We start from the raw sequence: 24,194 nt of genomic DNA, 5'->3' as shown, positions 1-24,194 counted from the left end.
CATGGCAGATCTCCCCAAACTGTCTCCAGCTATCACCGCTCTGTATGCCGACGATACAATCATTATAGCCAGATCCCTCCGTCCACACCTGGCCACAATCAAGCTGCAGAGAGCAGTCAATGAATTGGAGGATTGGTACACCAAGTGGCGTATCGCAATTAATCCAAACAAAAGCTCTGCAGTACTTTTCACCAGACGTAAGGCAGAACCGAATACAAGCATACAAATGTTTGGTAAAATCATCCCTTGGCGCAATTCTACCAAATATCTGGGAATTCATCTTGATAGACGTCTAAACTTCAAGTCACATATGGATAGTGTTACCACTAAGGCAAGTCAGACTATAGCACAGCTATATCCACTTTTGAACAGGAACAGCTTCCTAAGCATAAGCAACAAAATCTTACTTTTGAAATCGGTAATCAGACCGCAACTAACTTATGCCTCTCCAACCTGGGGTCACACGACTAAAAGCAACATCAACAGACTTCAGATAATACAGAATAAATGCCTAAGAATGGCATTTAATGCCCCATGGTTCATCAGAAACATCCAGTTACATCAAGAAGCCAATCTTCCAGATATTAAGACCTACATGACAAACATTGCAGAGAAATTCTTCACAATCACGGATAATCACCCAAATCAGTTAGTTCGACAGGCAGCGGACTACAAGCCCTCAGATCGTTTCAAACATAAAAAACCGAAATCCTCCATCGCAAGAGAAAGCTGATACAGCCTCAATGCTCACAATGAGCGGGTAAATTACCCACAATAATCTCATCACCCACAATCTAAAATCCAGATGAAGGGATAAAGAGTCAAGGACTCAGTCCATCAACCAATTAAGTTCAAGTTCAAGTTGTTAGTTTCATATCATACTGATGTTATTCTGATGCAGAAATATCTTTCTGGCCTTACTTGGTCTTAAGTATTTTATTATTTATTTATACAGAAAAAAATTTCTAAAAAAAATGTTTACTAAATGTAAACGTTTAGTAATACGTTTAATCAAACAGACTGCGACGCTCTATCTACCTTTTGCTGTTCAGCATTCAATCAGACTTTATTACATTAATTGTATTTTAAAAAACTTGCTCTCTATAAAACAATATATTATTTCTAATATAACATGGAAATGAGCTAGCGATACTTTAATTACGAAATAAAAGGGATATAAAAAAGTAAATTTTGTCACACCAAATATTTCAAGAGTATATTTTACTTAAAGAATAAGGTGCAAAAAAAACAAAAAAACAAAACTACATTTCGAAAGGTGAGATGCAGTGATAAAGATTAATACCCTTGGAGGGTAATGGATGGCAATGCTGTAGCCAATGAAGTTCTAACTGAGGCTCAGCTATTGCTGTTACCCTCCTGCCATGATCAGAGCTTTATATAGCTGAATAGCACCCTATCCTTACATTGTCCTCTACAGATAACGGGGAATATGAAAAGCATTCTTGCTTCGCCCATCTAGCCAGTCCTTTTAATTATATTTCGACGACATATGAATTGTTCATCGTTGTTGTTCTATTTTCAATATCTAAACACAAATATATTCTTTAAAAAAAATTCTTTAATAAAAAAAACATTCTTATAAAATGTCTTAAATTTTTGATAATATCTTTTTTAAATAAAAGTATATTCTTAATAAAAAAATATATGTCGATCTCTCAAATCATATGTTATAACGCAGAGGTATGAAATAGAACAAAATATTCATTTGTCAAATATGTGTTTCCTCAGGTTCATGACTTACTGTTATCTTGCTGCCTTCAACGTTTGGCTTCTGCTGGCCCCAATCACATTATCCTACGACTGGCAGATGGGAAGTATTCCACTCATGGAAGACATACGGGACATTCGAAACCTGGCGACAGTTATTCTATCAGCATACATTGTTTTCCTGGCTTGTGGGACACTAACTATATCCAAGGTAAGAAGAGGTAGGTGGATGTTTGGAAAACTGCGATTTCAGAATAATTTCATTTCCAGATTGACGCTTAAACACAAATGAGAAACAGTCCAACTTCCTTTATGAGAATAAATCCAAACATTCTCCATAGAGTTTTGAAGTTATCGCAATAGTTGGAGGCTTAATAATTAGCAAATGGAACGAATTAAAACATTCTGAAGAAGTCTATCAAGATAATTATCCTGAATTTATTTCATAGGCATTAAATAATGTAAAGAAGAATTTTAAATGCTTAAACATATCTATTGTACATTACAGAGTAAACTTCATAGCCACATTTCTCAACTACTGAATAAAATAATTTATTTTTAACAACTGTATTCTCCGTTAGTAAAAACTCTTACAATTAAAGATGTGTGATCCATTTCTCCTATGGACGTAGCAGGATTTTTTCCCTTCGGGAAACGGAACAGGCAAACTGCTCACACGTAGTCGATAGATGTAGTGCTGATGGTAGATTTATATAGTTAGCACAAACTGTGGATCATGTAGTTTTTTGTAGTGTTGGATGGCCTTCCTCAAAGAGTTTTGGTACTCCATGGCTGCATCATGTAATTATTATTGTTGTTATCGTTGTCTATGTATGATCTTTATTTCAAGTACATGAATTACTCAAAATGATTTGCTTAATGCGTGGGTATTTTCATGGATATAATTATTCGAAATTAAATACGATTAAAAAAATATGGTTACACTTTAAAGGAGTCTATTTAAGAGAACCTGTTATTCCAGTCAAAGATTTTATTATTTGCAGTTGAATACTTGACAAAGCAATGTATATTTAATGTGTGGTTAGGTAGTTAAAATTAATGAGATGCCGGGTTAAAACCGCGAGTGTTCACTAGGAGGGAAACTTAATTTGCCTGTGTAATTTATTTTGGATATTAATTATTAAGTATAATTATAAATTAGAACATAACGTATAAAATATATTCATGATATTTTATTGCTAAATGCCGCTGCTATCCCTATTGTTATTGTTAATGGGATTACATAGATAAATGTTATGAAAGATGTAATGAGAGTAATGGCATTCAGAATAACAGTTCCAGCTAAAAGGTAAGTTTGTCTATGAAGAGGTGCATTGCTCTTCTAACGATTTCAGAAATTTGTTTGTCGTAAAGATAGAAAATACGAAATTAATTCTTTAACGCCTTTCTTTCCTTAGAAGGCGAAATGCAAAACTCTTAGTCGTCTTCGTAGCCTTAATTGCTGAAATATTTAAGGCTATGAGGACAGGCGTTTTGTTTATAACTTAGGTATTCTTCTTCTGACCGGTTTGCCTGAGTTGCGAGATGAAAAACCCACGTTCCGGTACGCATAAAACTGCGCAGTCTCCGTATGATAACGACTATACCACTTCATCAGAAAACGCCGTTATAAAGATTCTTCAAACCCAGATCTTTCCTACCAAAGGACTTGAATTTTATTAGAGTGCTAGACCCAATGCGAAGAATAGCAGACAGCTGCTGCCATCTCGTGTTGCTAATTTCCAGTATTGTATCCTGATTTCAGTTGTCGAATTTTCGAAGTTACACAAATGAAAACTAGTTTCGTTCGAGTGGGTGAGTTATTTTTTTTTTTTATTTAATTTTTTAAAGTTGCTGTATTCGGTGATTTTTCTAGTCACCGAATTATTATTATTATTATTATTAAAAAATATTTATTAAACTTCAGAAACTATAAAACATCGTTAACAAAGCAGGCTTTACAAACACCTTCGCATACTTCAAAATTAGAACCTTTCAGTTCAGGCCTCCAGTAGGCAGAATGATAGTTTCACACCTGTTATGAGAAAATTCTGTGCCTTTATTAATTGAGTAAATTTCTGTTAATTAACCGTCTGGTTGGAAAAGTAGGCATTCGAACCAATAGACAATAGGTATGAATTTGAATTTGCCTGACTAGCTAACGTTCAGGCGAAGAAAAAAAAAGTAAAAAGTCATTCTAGGAACAATTTGAAATTCCCACATTTTATTTTGTAAATGTCTTTACTCAATCAAAGATAAAAAAACAGAACTGACCAGGAACATGAAAAATACAATATTTTTTCTACACCATATTAGCTATATTTTTCTACACATTAGCTATACCGCATTAAACCAATGTACATCTACATCCAAGTCTCACTTTTCATGTTTTTGTCATGTTAAACCATTTCGCTACATTAGCAGGTAGTGATACTCAAATTAATCATATTACAATGCTACTCTTCCTTTTTCTTAACATGCTTATTATAGTTATTTGATTTTGTGCAAACCATTATTAAATGAAAACACTAACAGAAGTTTGAATCATATCTTATTCATAATGTATTCGTTGCGATGCTATCTTTGATTCCATTATTAAAAGAACAGCAGATAAAGCACAGACATCGTTGATTTATTGATATTATTTATGTACAGAACCCGATAGCATGTTCTTTAAATCACTTTAATACAGTTCGAAGTTCATGTTATCCTCGATGCCAATTCATTCAGCCATTCTACTTTCAATTTTCGTACTTTTCTTACCACAAATCTTAGTCACTGTGTATGCATCCACTTCGACTTTCTCTATGTTCAAAGCATGAGCACTACATTAAATTCACCCCATTCCCATTTACTTGAGTAATACATCGTATTTAAATTGCCTAGTCAGACTTCTAAGACAACACCGCATCCTTGTCCTATGCTCTACATGCAAAGCATTCTAGAAGTCACTGTTGGACAGAATTATATTTCAGGGGTAAAGTACGACAGACCGACATACAGACCTTCCGACGTACGTACAATTAATTACTGAAGGAGTAATTTCCTGCCAGAACACTAATGGATTACAGAGAACCCCAGACAGTCTTAATTTGCAATTTCCTTACCATCTGCTGATAAAAAAAAAAAAAAGGTCGGTATTTGCTGGAATCTTTGAAACAAAACGGAAAGGAGTTGTACACGCCCACTTAGGGAAGCCATCAAGTATTAGAGATGTAATTTATTATACCCCCCCCTCAACATCCCGCTCGATAGTTAATTGTATAGAATTTCGAAGATGTGGACTGGTGAGATGATTTAGTTACAAACTACGAAAGTAGTTGGCCAAAAGAACCGAAAGTTTCAGAATAAGAAAGAAGGTTCTTTGATGGGACAAAAACGCACTCTTTTTCTGGATTATAATCTAAGTATTGTAGGCAAATTCATAATTTAATAAAAAAAACTATGGAAAAAAAATAATAAATTCTCTATTTTTATTAAATTTTAAAAGATATGCCAAAAATTTTATTTATAATTGGAGATAAATATCGAGACACAATAAATTAGATTATATCGAATTTTATAAAATAATAATAATATGCTATCAATGGAGTAAAAATTTGATTTTGCCTGTGGAATTATTTAAAATAATAACAATACGGTTACTAAAGGTGTAAAAAATTAATTTTGCCTGAATTTGAAATTTCAAAATCTGGGCACAAAATTTTAATTAGCGAAAGAAGAAAATCTAAATTCTCCACATATCGATTTTCAAATTCATTTAGCAATACTGAATTTCCTGGAACAAAGCGAAGCGATAATTATTGTAAATAGGGTAATAATTACTCTGCTAAGAATTCCAGAAATATATGATTTCGGATGGATGCATCGGAAGCAGGAATTCTTCTCTACCGATTACAACTTGCTCAAATAGCACGTGCTCCCCCCCCTTCCTCTTCCTCCCTCAACAATGCAAGTTGTCAAATCGCGGTCCATTACTGTCGATCCTACTATCTATGTTTATTACAAAACTAATCCTGCTTATCGCCTAATTTGCATTACTCATTATCGATCTCAACTTCGTACGTAACTTAATTTGCATAACTAACCTAACCGGAAGATAGACTCAGCGCGAGAAATTGATGACCAAATGATGTACCATTAAAATGTGTTAACGAGATGTTTCTAATTGTACAAACTGCGTGGCCGATACAGGAATCTCAGCTTGGTCCCCGTTTCACAATTATTATTGACAGAAGTAACATTTACACCTGCTGGGTAATCGATTCTATATTAAATAACGTCGAAGTTATTTGGAAGTCCACGCTATATTATTGGCAACCTCAGTGTTGGGACCTGCTTGGCACGTAATCTGATATTAAACGACCGAAACATTTAAGTTTGTCTGAAGTGAGCTAATGGGAATTGGAATACACAACCATGCACAAGTTTGAGACTGCGCAAAGGCAGCAAATGCGTCACTTGCACTCAGGCAGTGATACGTGATGTATCTCAGAGACAGTACACATATACGCATGCGCACGCGGTAGTCTCATTCTAAAATGGCAATGCTAATAAAATGACATTGAATATGCACAAAAAATGCGACGTATTATTGTGACTTAAAAACTATTTCTCTTTTAAATTATTTTGATTTCTGTGGGAACAATTTATGGCAAAATTAAGAAATGCGCTTCTAAATCTACCAAATTTTATGTTACAAATGAAAAATTCTGTTGTCTGCACTTATAGTGTTTCACAATAGCTTTCTTTTATAGTGATGACATTCATTATCATAAGAAATGAATCTAAATACTTTTTGACAGATATACGAAACATTATTTATTGTCATACAAATGACAGCGGTCCATAGCAATATTTAAAAATGAAATGTGGCATTATTAGTGGATCTTTAAAAATATCATTTCTTCTTCTTATTCTTATTATTATTAAATTCTTTCCAGCGGTTTTACGTACTTCTGCTTCTGCAATTGTCCAATCTAAACCACATGTTTCAACAGACCTTTTAGGACTTTTAGAATTTATTTCAAGAGGTTATCAGAAATACGATCAATAAAACTGAGTAGAGATACTGATGCCTTCGGTATTGTATTTATAAATGGACAAATATTTACATTGAAACCCTGCTGTATTACAGTTATTTTCTATAGTCGTCATTGAAATAATGTATATTCGCTTATGTATACTAGAATTCAAAGCGTTGGCTGTGTGTATACAGCAGGCGCCTTCAATGTGTTCACTGCATTGCTGCTAAGACTCTTTGATAGACATCGATCCACCGCACAAACAGTAAACGATAGAAATCACAGCTTACAAAGAAATATACAAGGGAAGTGTCTTACTGTTAGAATGCATGTTACGATTTCTTCATAGAAATGTTCTTGCCTTCAAATATTAATTGAATTTATATCAAAACATATTCAAAAAATTGCGTGTGGTATATTTGTATGAAGGTAAGTGATATTTCTTTTTAATCTTAAGACATTTTTTTTTAAAGTTAAGAGCATTTTCTAACTTTTTCTGTCATTATAACAATGCATATTTCAAAAAAGGAGATTTTTTTCTTGATTACGTTGGGTTACTTTTGTACCGATCCAATTTCACAAAATAATAGGCTTGAGTAATTATGTCTGAATAAAAATAATTTGCATATGATATTGCAATATTACAAAATTATGAGTTTATATTGATTTTGAATGTATCGAATTAAACTGTCACTCATGCGTGCATTAAATTTTCTAACTTCATTTCATTTATTTGAATTCGCCCCTCTTCTTCGAATATCATGATTTTGTCTTTTCTTACAGTCACGTGATAGAAGAGCTATAACAGTTTCTCTGTCAGTCCTCTGTCTATCTTTCTTACCAGCTTCAAACTTCATCGTCAACGTAGGTTTTGTAGTGGCCGAAAGAGTATTATATATACCAAGGTAAGATATTTTTTAACATCGTGTTTTTAAGCCGAATTAAAATGATTTTTCTTAAGTTTTCTTTCTACATATGACATTTCAACTTCCTTTGGTATGTAGAAAGACACTTTTTATATATGCGCATGCGCGGCTTAACAATCCAATGCTGATTAGGCACCTAAAACATTGTTATTATTTATTTAATACATTGAAACACGTAAAACTTCATGTCGTTTAAACAATAGGAATAGCTAAACAGTTTGCTTAGTGATTTTGCAATAAATAACTGTTTACGCTCGATATTTCACCATCAAGTAGACGTTGACTTAAAATCGACCCTAAATTACCCAGAATGGTAGGTAAGGCGACGTAATATTGATACATACCTATAGCATTGTTGTGGAGTGAAGCGATCAGTTTTATTGTAGCATAAATCACCACTATCAGGTGAACAGATGATCCTCTGGCAAACCAGTCACCGCAACACCACACGACTATCATCGGGAACGTGCGAAATGAGTCCCAAACGCTGTAGCATCCATGTTAACCGAAATGGAAATTGTATCCCACCAGGACCACTGGGTGTTGACGCCTTATGAGTATTGATTACCGAATTTGAGCACGCTGAAACTTCGCCATCGTTGCTCTGACAGATTACTGATATGTAGCGTCGTGAACTTTACAACGCTCAATGCATTTGTTCTCGTGATCATAACAACACGTGCAGTGGAAGGATTTGAAAGACGTTAACGTGGATTTAGTTCACTATGGGATCAACTGATTCAATTGTTCTTGTGAGATGCGAACTTTGGGCTCATTCATCTCCACCATTGTACCGTAAAGGTCAACTATTAGTTAAAGTCTTTGGTGTTGGAAATATAAAACTATACAAATTTTACTGCTTTACCTCTGCTTTGATTCTTGATAAACGAACAAATAAGCATCCTGGTTTCCCAGTGCCATCTTTTGGAGATAATTAGAATTTATTTTAATGCTGGAATATATTGTGTTATATATTACGCAGATCTCCTCGTCACATATTTCAATATATGACGAGGATATGATATTGGTTGGCCGAGTGGATGGCCTGTCTGTGGATTCCAGTCCTTGTGGGCATGGATGTTTATGAAAGTCTTTAAGTAGTAAATGAATTATGGCGGGTTATGAGGACCATTTCCACGCTTATTGGGGGCCAGAAGTGACCTGAAATTATATAACTCTAACCCACTCATAATATACTCATATTACTGGTTTATAATCATTCAGGGTTAGGATCTACGTTAAAGAAAAATAAATAATAGAAAGATTGATGAATCAAATGTTTGACTAGGTTAAGCTTGGGCAATATTTATCGCATTATTTTTTTATTAATTTTGTATTCGTCTTTACTTTCAATATATTAATTGTTTCTTCTCATAATTATTATATAGCTGCCGGTGAATTTGTTTCGTATAGTGCTACATAATGAAATAGCCTCGAAATATTTCAGTTTGAATATTTAGCCAGCTGGTTGGCCAAATTAATGTCGTCTGTCTGTGACAGATGAATCATAATGCCTTTGGGCCAATGTATTATGTCTGTTAACTGCGCAGCATATTGTGTGGCATGTTTGCATAATTATGGTATTTGCTTCATTATGGCAGGATGCCATATTTCCTTCCTGCAATCTTTGCACGTTGGAATATAATAATAATTTTCTTCTTTATTGTTATTAAGGAAATCCTGCAATGCGTTTTCGATCCCTAAAGCCTATAATAAAGGATAAAAAATCCTTTTTATCCTTTATTATAGGCTTTATCCTTTTTTAGCGTTAACTTTATTTGTAAATCGAAAGGTAAACTGTTCTCACCTTTCAAACATATTAGAGATGATTCTTATTCCTAATTAGTATTTGTTGTATGTACTTATGGGTGTTCTACGGTAGATTCTGAGGCATTTTAAGAATTAAAAACCTTTCTTCACTCAGGGAGAAAAGCCCTGAGTACCTGTGTCAAAAATGATGGTGATGATAATAATATTTGTTATTTTAATATCTTTATTATTATCATTGATTATCTGCGTTTGTGCAGTAAATATCTTAAATAAATTCGAACATTTCCTTTGACAACCCTCAACACTTAAATACTCCATTTTCTGCAATGATTAGTTATTTTTACTGTTAAGATTTTAATTTCATTTATAGCATCTGATTGTTCAGATCTATTAAGATAAATTAGTCGCTTTAAAATTTTAAAATTCTACGAATTATCATGCGTACATTTGTACCAGGGTGATAATTTCATTAAATAAATAATAAATGAATTCGATTTTCTCTTTGGGGGATTTTTTTTTTTCTTGAAAAACATTTCGTTTATCAATATCATTCATTCTGAAGGTGGTGGGGGGGGGGGATCTGTCTCCGTCACTCAAAGACGAACGACGTCTCCTACAACATTAATATCATTAATGGAATAGTTGCATTATTTTTCAAATGCTGCACTGAGGCAACCAACAAATCTGCATAATGTTATGGTAAAGTAATGCAAAATTTTTGCATAATCGGGTCCCGAAGTTGGATGACCACGAAATAATACTGAACAATGTGATTTTTATGACTATCTTTCTGTATTACAGATTTCTGGAGCAAACGTTTTGTTATTTCGTGGAATATTTATTACAACATCGTATAGCAAGAAACTTTTGGAACAGTTCAATATGCTTCTTGTAACTATCAGATGTCGTTAGAATTCCATTTGCACTAATCTGAGGAAGATGTTAAAATCTAGTTAACATAGCAGGTAGCCCTTAATGGGCTTTCACTCGGCTACTTTGTAGAGTTAAATTCTCTTTAACGACCTGTCATCTTTTCATCTGAAGCGCATTTGCCGTTTCTATGTCTTAAACGTCTTTAATATTTTCATTGTTTTGCAGAACATGTAATTAATCAGAACATTTTCTTTTGACAGCACAGGGTACTGCGTCCTAGTTACTATAGGCCTGCAGCGTCTCAAGGAATACCGCCCAAAAATAGCCTGGGTATGGCGACTTCTCACGTGTTCTCTAGTCTTACTGTTCTTCATGAGGACGGTCAGGAGGAACTGCGATTGGGCTTCTAGGGAAACCCTTTTCAAGTGAGTTGGTTTCATTTAGCATTTAAACCCATGCTAGAATTTTATTTAATATTTCTGCAAAATACGGAATTTGTTTTACGTATAATTAGAGTTTTCAGAATTTTCACTAAGAAAAGAAAGATAAATAATAAGCAGTTAGAATAATAAATAATAGGATTAATAATTATAAAACCGTGTGCTGTTCATGTTACTGATAAAAAATAAAAATAAAAAACAGATTTAAATGAGGACAGTCTATTTTAATCATATCAATGAGTTCAGAAGTTTTTTTAATATTCAAAGGTAATTTTGACAGGTTTCGATGGACAGCATAGTTTGTTTTTCTTCTGTGAAATATTTCTTTCCGTTATGCCCAATATTTAACTAAAACAAAACTTCCAGAACCTAGAATCCTGTAATATCTAAGTAAAAATAGGATTTTTTCATAACTAGCACCTTTCAAAATTATATCCATTTGTTTATTAATTATGCTATCCACATTAACCTTTCCTAACATCGACATTCTCTGATATAAAGAAAAAACATTCTAAAAATTCCCTTATGGGAATTTTATTCCCCAAAGAGAGCAAGTGATATTCTTTTATCCCTAACGTCTTGAAATCGTAAGTTGCCTGGTCTGCAATTGCTACAGCTGAGATCATTATAACTGCCAGAGTACTGAAGTCAAAGGCTACGTTCAATATCAGAATTTCCTATTTATCTGAGAAATACCTATTTATCTGTTACAAAAAACTGTTAATTTAGGAATCTGTTGAACAAAGGTTTAGAAAAGTTTACTCTAGTTAGTAACTAGAATCGAACTTGTAAGGTATTATTCAGCTGAATTTAACGATCTAACGGACAGCGGCCCAGTTCTCCAACGGAGAGGTTGTGTATTTGAATCTCGCTTGGATATCGTATCTAAGTTTGTAAGATCCCTTATCAACGGAACTTGCTTAGAAAAGTCTTTTAAAAAAAAGGCAGATTTCCGGGTTGTCTAATCCATTCTATTCCATGTACTAAAGATATACTGTCTGTTAGCAATTTATAGAATGAGTAACATGTAGTAGCAGCGAACAGTAATCTTCTGCTCATTATTTGTGGTTGCATTACACTAATTACAAATACGAAAATAATACATAACAGAAGGAGAAAAAGAAATACTCTCAATAAGCATTACCAGATTTCTTAACTTCTATACCTAAGTGATCTCTCGCTGACCAGTTACCCTATGCATAGCTTTGTTAAAGACAGTACACTTCTTTTCTTCTATCATTTAACCAACCTTGCAATACATAAATATCTTCAATATCTTTCAATTAGGCTAGATAACTAATCACCTTAAATTTACTAAAACTCGGTCCTGCATTCTTTCTTTCTTGCAGAAAGGCTCTCAGTTCACCACCTCTTATAATGCACAAATCGCCACGCTGGGTGGCGATTCGTGTCTCTTTTTTTTTAATACCGCATCCATTCTTGCCTGGCAAAAATACATCATAACAATGGCTTCTTCAACTTCTAAGAAATATACATCCTCTTTTGTTTGAAACCTATTATTTACCTATCTGGGAATTAATTCCTTATAAATTCCAACCCTGCCCAAACTTAGGAATTTAGGAGTGGTGTATCAAAAGCTTCTCTCTCTCTCTCTCTCTCTCTCTCTCTGATTCATTTCAACCGTTATTTCAAAAATTCTCTGTTTGAACCTTATTTATTTCCTACAGGTACTTCTATGGGTTTACTTCCATCAAATCAACATTCATCGTTCTTTTCTTTCAACCAGGTCTATTAAAACACGAGATGCAGTTTCCTACGATCCTTTTACAGTCCAGGTACAAACCCGCTGAACCTGCTTATTCTCTTATTCTGTCTGCCTGTATTCTCTGCCAACTAAAACTTTCATATTTTCAAGAAAAATATGTGAATAGGGGTTTTTCTCCTGGAAAGTTAAGTTTTAACTCTCAAACTCAACAAAAATCCAATTGTGGGTATTACAGTATTTTACACAAAATACCTATTAGAATTAGAATTATAGATGGCCGTTGTCTGTATTCTTGTCATTAAACTGGTTAGTGGAGATGATCTCAATTATCATTATGGCTGGCAGCCTACCGATTTCCAGCAACTTGAGAACTAAAATAGTTTCCAAGCTACTAAAGAATCAAAGGGATTTATTTTATTTTTATAATGACTTGTTTTATTTTAGATTCGCGTATTCTTGGAAATGTATATGTATTCTTCAAATAAATAAATGCTTTGCTAGAGATCTAGTTTTTTAATCCACCCCATTTTAATATGAAATAATGAAAAAGAAAAGCTTTTTTCGGATACGCTAGAGATTCATTTGAAATATCTTTCTGTCATGGAAAAAAAATTCTGGTTAGCAAACCATTATTTAAAGTCAAATGACAATAAATCTTTATACCAGTCAATTAACTTTAATAAAATTTCATGAAAGGATGGTGATTAATAAATAAAAAGTAATACCATATGTATAATACTGGCATTTTTTTTATATTCACCGCACTCACGAGATCACAAAATCTATAACACAACACTGCCCCTGTGCGAGCAAAACGGGGAAAAAATCCTGCAGGAAATCGAACCCAGCTCTCCTCAATAACATCCACATATCATAACCACTAGACCCCATGGGATATAATCTAGGATAAGTTTTCCACATGGAAATTAAATAAAATCAATAAAATTCGTACAAAGACAATACTGAAAGTTGTACGGTAATTAACCACTTCATGTGAGGTTAATTACTCTTACCTATCATATGTCCGTTTTTAAATGTAAAAAGTTCTAATCAGTTTACATGAATTAATTAATGATTGGGAAATTATGGCCGTCAGTATAATGTATTGGGCATCTTCATTAGTAAAGAGGCCACACTCTTGAGGAGGGAGAGTACGTGATGCTATGAACAGAAGTGAGACAAAGAGCACTTCGATATGTTTTAAATTGTAAGATTTTTTAATGCAGAATAAAGACAGATTCGACTTTAGTTAGAATTTCAAAATATGGCTATGTCGTTATTATTATGTGAAATTGTTAAAGTTGAGCGGAATCAATTTACTTGGGTGCTACTTTTTTAATATATTTGATGGATTGGTTACGTCCTGCTTATCATATTGAATTCATTTCCTGTTTATTTAATGAAAAAGCAAATAGAAAAAGCAGATGAAAAAGCAAATAGTATTAGCACAGAAAAGTTGTAACACACACACACAGCGAGAGAGAGATCTAAGAAAGCTGTACTTAAGTCTTTAAAGACGGTGTCGAATACTGTTTATCTTTCGTTGCACTTCAAATTCATTTTATTTAGTCCAGTAGTGCGTCCCGATCTGTAGAAAGAATTTTAGTTGACTTGGAATTTGCTTGCAAATTCCGCTGGTACAAAATGATGCAACTACCATCCATTATGTGCTTTGTGCAGCGATGAATTTTCGTAATGGAGTCGCGTTTTCAAATATCTAATGAAATAGTTCTGTAATTCTTTCACCGTGTCCAGTTCACGCCAGTGACACTTAATTAGCTAGCTAGCGTGAATGAATGGCCCAGGTTACCATAAACATAGATTGGAAACGGATATCTCTGTGTTTAGTTTGCTATCGAGAAAAGATTATTTGCAACTCTGTCCATGCCCTTTTCAGATCATTCCATTCCCCAAATAACTGTTTGCGTGAAAGTTATAAATCTTTGTAAACTGATGTAGCAAAACCTAATTCCAGCATTTAATAAATGAAATTATTTGTTTATTTATAAGAAATAATACATGAAAATAATCATAATCCATAAACTGGTGCATAAGCAACAGAGAAATAACAACAAACAACAGTTTTATTTTATATACAACATATAGCCGAAGTCCAAGTTTAAAATGAAATGCACTTATTCAATTTTAATTATTCAATGAATCGTTTTAATTTGTACTATTATCACCAAGTGTGGTATCTGATTATGACTTTCTTTTTTACTTTAGGTCCGGCCTAGATTGTGTTCCAAATAACGCCAAAGTCCATTACAACTACGCCAACTTACAAAAGGATCTTGGCAATAATGATATTGCCATAAAACATTACAAGATTGCGTTAAGGTAAGGTACTCAACGATATTCTAATTTATCTAAAAGAGTGTTTCACAAATAAAATGAACAGTAATATTAGGCGACCAGTAAAACCACTAAGGAAATATAAAATGTGCTTCTTAATATAGAAAGACTTATTAACTGACTGATAAGTTAACATTTGTTCATGTTTATAAGTGAATTCGCACCATAAGGCCTAATATACAAATACTACAATACGTTTACCAATGTTGCATGACTTTTAATAACGGTTATAACATTTTATAGGCTGTGGCCAAACCATGCGAGTTCCCATAACAATCTAGGAACATTATTATCTGACACTTCTGAAGCTGAATTTCACTTTAAGACCGCCCTCTCCATTAATCCTCTTCATCCCCGAGCTCATTATAATCTTGCCACCATGTACAGGTAAGTTTTAATGCTGGTAATTTTTTTTTCTGAAATAGTAATAGTAAAGGTTGTAATATAGCCTTTAATTCAATAAGATACAGCTCACAGACTAATCGGTTTTTCAATCTTACGATATAGCAAACAGGGACACAGACAAATGGCTATTGGTTTACTGAAAAGAGCAATTGAGTTGGATCCTAACTTTTCTGAGGCATATTCCCTGATGGCTTCCATTTATGCTGAGCAAGGGAGACAGAGAGATGCTGAGAGTCTCCATCTTACGGCTTTAAAACTTGGTCCGGATAATGCAGATACGTTTAACAACTACGGAACATTTCTTCAGAAAATAGGTAAGTGAATGCTTCTTTGTGGTATTGAGATGAAAGAGCATGTCTCCTTTAAAGCATATTACTTACAATCAAATGTCTGTTATTTAACTAATGCTTCTTTCTGTCCAGCAGCCATACGAAAGAATGCTGTCAGAAATATCTTTGAGTTTTTTCCGAATACTAAGATGATATTATGCGATTCTTTAGGAAACAGAAAAAGTTTCCTCTTTTTTGAAGAAAGAATAAATGCCATAGCGTGTTTCTTCCTCTGAGAATCATCTAAAACTAATCGGTCTGTCTTCATCATATACAGGAAGTAAGAAGTCAGGCCTAAAATTTCTTATTCATGAACTATATTTGTTGTTTTATTTTCTGTTTAAGTACCAATGAACATCTTCAGAAAGTCTATTATTATATCACTAAATGAAATAAGTATTCAAGCTTTCCTTGTTATGCATTTCCTGCAGTAGAAAAAAAACTGCATGGACGTTCTGGTAAATCATAAAGCTGCAAAAATGCAAAAATTAAAGACAATTGGAATAGCAACTGAGGTCGGTGTATTATTTGTGTGTGTGTGTGTGTGTGTGTGTGTGTGTGTGTGTGTGTGTGTGTGTGTGTGTGTGTGTGTGTGTGTGTGTGTGTGTGTGTGTGTGTGTGTGTGTGTGTGTGTGTGTGTGTGTGTGTGTGTGTGTGTGTGTGTGTGTGTGTGTGTGTGTGTGTGTGTGTGTGTGTGTGCGTGCGTGCGTGCGTGCGTGCTTTCTCTTTTGGGGGGATGTTCCCATTATTGGGAATGAAAGTCTTCTGTCTCTGACCCATTTTCAGTATGTTTAAAGCGTTGGTAATCTTCAAAGTCTACACATTTAATTTGTAAAATTAAATTTATGGAAAATGTAATAATACTTTCGATAAATCATGATAAGAATGAAGGACAAGAAAAAGTTTTGTAATATGTAACTTGTTTTAAAAGAAAACCTTTTAGTTTTTGAAATTTATCCGTGTGTGTTTTTTTATTACTATCCTAACTTACTCAATCCATAAGATATAAATTTCCAATAAGAAATCTCCACTGACGTCTAAAATGGCTAATCGGCAGGACGTAAATCTTTGGTTGGGAACATTAATTCCTAGGACTTGTTTTGCTTCAGTGTTATTAATGTCGATTTCTCTTGGAGTAACAGGCAACTGAGTATCTTCTAGGTGTGATTTCTATTTATTGGCTGCTGTCATTTTTATGCCACACGTTTGGTACAGCGTTATTCGATACGGAGAGAGAGAGAGAGAGAGAAATCATTTTTACTAGATTTCCCTGGGGAAGTTCAAATCTCTCGATATACTAATAGCATCCAGAGTTTAAAATCTAATGCCCTACTTTCTGTATTTTCCAGGTCGAGTTCGGGAAGCCATTCAACAATACCAGCAAGCTTTACGAGTTCAACCAAATCACACTGTCGCATTACTAAACGCAGCACGAACTCTTCGTTCCATGCATCATAACAGGGAAGCAGAAGACTTGTACAAAAAGTAAGAACTCCCAAGTTAATGGTACAATGTTTTTTTTTCTTTGCTTAGAAGGACGAATGAAAAGTGATGTCCATTAGTAGATTAACCTAATTTTGCTACAGCTTTACAGATAACCAGTTTCCAGATTGGTGCAGTTTTTCAACTGCAAATCCAGTCGTTTTGTTTGCACATCATGATTTGATATTTCAAGCCAATTAAATTTATTAGCTAAGTAGTGCAAATGGATTACGTTCTTAGTAAATTTTTTACTTAAGAAAATATGATTACTGTATTTGCAAGATGCATTTGTAAAAATAGAATAAGTCCTAAAATATAACATTACAATGACTGTAATTTAATATCAGCAGAAATAAAGAAATATATCGTTTTTTCTTTTTAAGATGGTTAAATGACAAAGTGGTCCACAAACAGTTTTATCGTCTCAGTTAATATCCTTAGGATATTTTATTTTATTTATTTTCTCTTTTTTTGCGAAATAAATAAGCACCGTCTAGTCATTAAAGGTGAGTTTCGTAAAATGCATGTGTAATGACATCAAATTCTTTTTTTCCCGTTGGTTGTTTTTGTACTGTTTCCTAGCCCTCCTGGATCAATTTTATTGGAATTCTGCATTTGGTGAGCAAATAAGTCTACACATCTCAACAAATTTTCGCGTTTTGTCGACAAAATTAGGCAAAATAATATATAACAGTGCCTGTCCCAAGAATGGGGGATCTAGATTTATTTCCTATAATAATGGGTCTTCGTGATGGCCATGTCTCTATTACAGAAATGCATTGCAAAACATACCTTTTATTATCATCTCCTCTCATTATTTACCTACTTTATGATTATTTTTTAATCGTTTTATCATTATTTGTTTACCTGTTTATCTTTTTCCTAGTAATAGTTAGTAGTAATAGTATTCGTTATATGTACAGCACCTTCCAACAATCGTTCAGCTAGGCATGTTTATATTTGTAGCCCATAACTTTAGCAAACGTATTAGGCTACGCAAGCCATTACAATTAATAGGACTGCAAAATATCCAACCTCTAATAAATGAGTCACGCAGCATCTGAATAGAAATTTCAGTGTACTGTCAAATTTTCCATTCCAGTAATTTTTTGAGCATTTCATATGAATTTCAAATGATCAAAGAATATTTCGGATTTCTTCTTAGTATGTACTTCATTATTATAGATTGGAAATTAGTTGATACAGTTTCATTCTCAACGACATAACCTTTTTTAAAGTACTCAAAAAATAAACTCGGTACTTTTTAAAGTACTCAGTCACTTAGGAACTCAGAGAAAGAGCATGAAATCATTACATTTATATATTTTTTTTTCTTTCCTAGAATTAAAAAAAAACTTGCAACCTTTAGGTTAAAGAACTTTATTCCCAAGTCTATAAAATCCTTATAGAATTTCAAGATGATGAATAACAAACACTATTTGCAGATTTTAAGTGTATCTTCATGGATATGAACAAAGTTCTTTACAGACACTTTCATTCGAATAGATTAATCATGATTTGTTGCCATTCAATTTTGATTTAAATAGTGGACCGAACACTGGGACTGGTGTGGGGAAAATCTCTGATTTTAATCTCCAAAATATAACATTTGTATTGCGATTTTTTTCAGGTAACCATTCATTGATATTTAAATAAAAATATTTAAAATATAATTACATTATTAGTTACATTATTAAAATATGTCATACAAAGATGTCGCCAACGAACTCGATCTTGAGCCTCTCTCCTCCATGTTATACCATAGATTTCACTGATGGATCTTCCCATCTTGTAGGTGGTCTTCCTGGTTTTTCTCTTTATTCTTGGTTGCCAGTTGAGTATTCTACATGTCCTGTTATCCCTGAGTCTGGCCATGTGACCTGCTCATCTCATCTTGCTTTCGTATACTGCAGTTACCACATCTTTTATGTCTGATCTCTTGCTCAGTTCCGTGTTTTTAACATGTTCCATTTTGCTGATGTTACAAATCCTACGTTCTATTGCACGCCTTAGTTATTCTGAGAGAGTCTCTTCTTTTCTTGTCGTGTTCCATGTTTCTGATCCATATGTGAGTGATAGAAGAATGTCACTATTAAATAGTTTTGCCTTCGCAGAGATGTCAAGATTTGGATCAGTAGTGTTTCTTTTAGTCTGTTGAATGATAGCCATTCAGCTTTCTTTCATTTTGCTAGTTCTTCAGATAAATCGTTATTCATTTTTATTGTTTGTCCTAAGTAATTGTAGGAGTCGACTTGTTCTATAGGGATGTTATTAATACATAGGTGACTGCCACTTGTGTAGATGCTTTTAATTTTTTTTTTTCTAGATTCATTTCTAAGCATTTTTTCGCCCATTTCTTGTAGATCTTTTGGGTTGTGGGATATCAGTACTAGATCACATAAGTATTTGTAGTTTTTCACAACATCTATGCTTATTCCTCCGTTTATGTCTATTTTTTTCAGTATGTATTCTAAAGTGCTCGTAAATAAATTTGGGGAGATCACATCGCCTTGGCGGCCCTCTCTTTATATCTATATTTATAGCTTAATCAAATAAGGTTATTCGTGTGGTCTGAATTTTGTTAATTTCTTTTATCATGTGGACGTAATAAAAGTAGGGTCCACATTTATTTCCAGTAAGGCACTGATGGCTGCATTATGTTCTATAGTATCAAATACGTTTTTAAACTCAATAAAGAGGAAACATAGAGGGATATGGTATTCTCTGCATTTTTCTGTTACTTGTGAAATGACCTGAATATGATCTATTGTGGAGAAGCCTCTACTGAATCCTGCCTGCTCTCTACTGGAGTTGTCTTCTAGAGTGTTTTGGATTCTGTTCAGTATTACTCTCTGTTCGTGATTTTATATATGTGAGAGAGTAGACAGATTGGACGATAATTTTTTATGTCTTCCTTGTTCCCTTTTTTGAATAGAAGTATGCTTTTGAGGTCTTCCATTCCTCTGGAATCTTTCTTTCTTTCTTTGAAGTACCACGTGAATCTGGCAGCCAAGGCTTTGAATATAGTTGGTCCACCTTATTAAAATATAATTACATTAATCTAAATAGTTACTAATTATCGATTTTTGAATGTGTGGTCCACCACTATATGTTATAGTAACTCAAAACGTAATTGTACCTTTATTTCGCAGAGCCCTTGAAGCAAAAGAAGATCCTCAAATCCTAGACAATCTAGCAGTGCTTTATCTTAGTGCTGGAAGGTTTTTGGACGCTCGAAAAATTTTCCAGGAAATAGAAAAAAAATATCCTTTATTTTCCGAAGGAAAAGTACATTATGTAAGTTAATCTACTTTTATGTAATTTATCTACTTTTATTCGACCGGCAAAATTAAATTTTGCATTTAACGAGAATTAAATATCTAAATTGAATGATACACCTCGCAACTTTGTCGTGATGGTGATGCAATAACAACAGTTAATTGCATAACACACTATTTTACATCAACTACGAGTTCAATGTTATCACTTAATAATTATTAGCAAAAAAAATAGGAGGGGAGGACTGAATTTCTGTCATTCAAAGCATCGCGTTTCTTCAGGAAAAATGTGCGACGAGTGAACAGAAAACCTAGAAGAGAGAAGCTATCTACCAAAAAGAGGACAGTTACTGAAGCGAATATTACTACTACAAAAGTATGATGATATTCAATGAGCTGAAATGTTACTGGAAATGGCGCAGAAGTCATATCAAGTAGCCATACTGTCACATATCGATTTGTACAAAGGTACTACAAGGACTCAAGAAAATTCCTATTTTAACTAAAATGTGTACTGTACAATTAAAAAAGTGCAAGGGAACATGATAAGCGAAATTCACATCACTGTGATTTGTTCATATAATTAGCTCGATTTACACGGCTCAGATGAACTTCGGTACTAAGAAATAGATCAGATGAGTCTTTTGACCAAGACTGTTTGAAGCATAGTCAAATTTTGCTTCCAAGACGATTTAGGGTTCTATTTCGAGTAAAGGCGGACTAACTACATGTCTTGCAAGAAATACCCATTCCATGTTGATGAGCTACATTGGCATACTGAAAAGAAGCTTGCTACCATTCACTGAACAGTTTGATATATTCCAAAAGTGTATTTCTGGTGAAATGCAGTTTTTTTCTGATGAATATTTCGGTCATTACCAACTAAATGCAAGCGTGTGGGTTATTTATATTTCCACTAACATTTCATCCTTCTCGTTCCTCTAAGTAAACGAATCCCTTCTTTTACTTAATCCTGTTGAGTATGGTAGGTACTTGACGTGTAGTGCAATTAGGAAGAAGGTATGAAGAATGAAAATAGCAATGCATAAAATAATAATAATATGAGCCTTATATCATGGATTCAGTACGAACATTGTAGACAATCTGATTTACAGCATGCCATAGAGATGTGCTTCAGTAATAAAGGGAAAACATGATCGTACGAAATACTGAGAAAACAACAAAGAGCATGCTGCTGAATGATAGATCATATTGAATGATAGTCTAAAATTTAAACATGCATCAATATGCAAATATAAGAAAATAAAGTCAGCGTGATACATCGGTAAAGTCAAGTTAGCTCAGTTAGTAACGACCATTATTCTGTTTAGGAATTTTTTAAGTATATATATATATATATATATATATATATGTAGAAAGTATTTTACCTTGGGTATAATAAATGTTAAAGATACCAAGCTATTTTAAATCTGGTTTTACTCCATTTCCCAAGTAAGCAAACAGACAAACAAGTCAAGTTTGCGCCTGCAAGTGTTGCAAGTCTAGTTAAATACTTTCTACATTTATATCTCCTCCTGAGATTTTTATTTAATAAGGTTAAAACACCTTATGGTAACTTGTTCTGGTAAAATACTTATAAGCTCTGTATTACTAAAATCTTGGTATTTCTAGCCTGGCTCCCACTGATGAGACCTCAATAAAGGTCGAAACCGGTCTGGGTAGTGGCATCTTGCCTTTAATACAAAGCATCATACATCTCCTCCAGGAGATGTGCTTTGCATTATAGGTAAATATTAAGATTAGTGATCAGAGCTTATTCTACTTTTACCATGAGTTACCTTGGTCTTGCACTACCTGCAGCATCAGCTAGACTTGTATTATGTGCAGGCGCAAACTTGACTTATTTGTCTGTTTGCTTACTTGGGAAATGGAGTAAAACCAGGTTTAAAATAGCTTGGTATCTTTAACATATATATATATATATATATATATATGTATGTATGAACTTGTCGCCAGGGGAAAATATCTTTGTTTTTCTGCCCACAGGCCGTTCTGTGGAGTATAAATATTACTTAATTCTTCTCAACAACGTATTTCTTTTTAATTTTCAAACATTCATAACAATTTTTCTGCCTTTAATAGATAAACTTGATCCATTAAATTGAAAATAAGATCTCCAGGAAAGACATTACAACTCAAACAATGTCTTACTCCCCCGTGCATTATAATTTACAAAAGACGATATCTGTTAGTATTTCATTAGAAGGCAAGTACGCACTTGAGATATCAAGTTAATTAACAGATATGATATAAAAGTGACTTGCTATTAATGTTTATTCTTTTGTAACATAGTAAGTAAAAGGTGTAATGCACCTACTAAATGGGTGGTGTCGAACATAAAAGGTTCTCCATTAAATGCAGCCAAAGCTTGTACCGAGAACTTGCATACAAAGTGATCAATGAGCATTTATTGATCCACTTTGTCTATTATGGCAGAACAGGGACCATTTTCTGGCTTGGAAAGATTAATTTATTGTACAGCGGCTGTTGCTCCAGTCTCCAAAGTTACCGAGTCTGAAGATAGAAGAGCAATGAAGGTACGATGTCCCCCCCCCCTCCCCCCTATCAGAGCGTATGAAGGGTTGTGATCGAAAAGATTCCTATTTCGATTGACAACGTTCGTCGAGTTTTCTGCCGCGTATGTTCCTTGATTCTGCCACCTGATAATGTGCATGAACTGCCTGTCAATTCTGTGCTATGATAAGTTGGGTGCTGATCGATACAGGTAACGCGGAAGAAATTCCCCACCAGACGTGAGAGATCGATTCGCACAAGTTCTACAGAAAATCGTTATCCCAGCATAATTAGAGGTATCGTCGGTTGTAACTTCAAGTAACTTGTACAAAAGAAGGCTAAAGAAAAGCGGTTATAAATTGGCAGCGACCGAACTTTCTATGCATTCATATTTTTCACTTTAAATGTATAGTCATGAATGTAATCTCAAGAAGTTCCATTTAAGTTTATAAATACACTGGATACAGAAAGAGAATTTGGTGTCATTAACCTAAAATTACTTCGTAAAAGTTCATTTGATAATAATTTGCGAATAATACAATCAAACTGTAATTCTGTTTTTAATGATAAAGATGTGCATAACTATATAAGATTCCTGTTATATTGAATATAATTAACTACTTATATTAAATAAATACGGTACATTAATTAAATAATTACACATCCTAGTTTATGATAGTGATGTGATGAGATTTTATTTGTGGATCTCCTTCTTTGTTTTTTTTATTTATTTAAGCTAAGTTGTTTTAATTATTTGTGTTATTTTCAGGCTGAACTACTGCTGTTGGAAAGGAACTATGTACAGGCCGAGCAGTTTCTCATTTCCGTGATCAGCAGTAATAACAGTGACCGGGATGCTCTACACAAACTGTCCATAGTTTACGCCAGAATGAACAGGACAACCGAGGTACGAACTACTACTACAGATAAGAGGGGCGTGTTTAGAAATATGCTGTCATTTTTAGAAAGAAATACACACATTACACAATATATGAATATAATATTTCAGATAAAGGTAGGTGATGGGTGAGTAGAAATTATTATCGCAACAATTAAAGCATAAAAATTTATTCAAGGGTAAAACTGTGTAAGGATAGGATTATGAAATACGTAAGAAACTATAATACCTTGTTAATCATGCTTGTATATGTATCAGCAGGGAAAAAAAATTTTTTTTTTCTGTTCTTAGATGTTAATTTTCATGAACTGAATCCTTATATTTGCATATAGGAAACGAAACTTATCGACGTCGCTAATTATCCGAGAATGAAACTCAATAACTGAAAAAAAAAAAAAAAAAAAAAAAAGTTCGTTTTAATTTGG

The 24,194-nt window shown here is 33.6% G+C and overlaps 1 protein-coding gene across 1 annotated transcript in view; it reads left to right on the top strand.

Annotated features, from left to right (window-relative positions):
• LOC150108652 (protein O-mannosyl-transferase TMTC1-like) overlaps positions 1–24,194 on the top strand; it is a 166,036-nt gene that overhangs the window by 122,591 nt on the left and 19,251 nt on the right. The window contains exons 7-15 of the mRNA XM_090416133.1: positions 1,750–1,939; positions 7,536–7,657; positions 10,582–10,746; positions 14,714–14,827; positions 15,086–15,229; positions 15,350–15,561; positions 16,926–17,061; positions 20,211–20,355; positions 23,641–23,778. Of these exons, the coding sequence (XP_090272259.1) occupies positions 1,750–1,939; positions 7,536–7,657; positions 10,582–10,746; positions 14,714–14,827; positions 15,086–15,229; positions 15,350–15,561; positions 16,926–17,061; positions 20,211–20,355; positions 23,641–23,778 (1,366 nt within the window). The remainder of the gene's footprint in view (positions 1–1,749; positions 1,940–7,535; positions 7,658–10,581; positions 10,747–14,713; positions 14,828–15,085; positions 15,230–15,349; positions 15,562–16,925; positions 17,062–20,210; positions 20,356–23,640; positions 23,779–24,194) is intronic.

Source organism: Typopeltis vanoorti, chromosome 3, assembly GCF_054136105.1.
Source record: "Typopeltis vanoorti isolate ZY-2024b chromosome 3, IOZ_Tvanoo_1.0, whole genome shotgun sequence".
Lineage (NCBI taxonomy): Eukaryota > Metazoa > Arthropoda > Arachnida > Uropygi > Thelyphonidae > Typopeltis > Typopeltis vanoorti.
The sequence above is the reverse complement of the archived record's forward strand: the minus strand, read 5'-3'. Positions and strand labels throughout refer to the sequence as shown.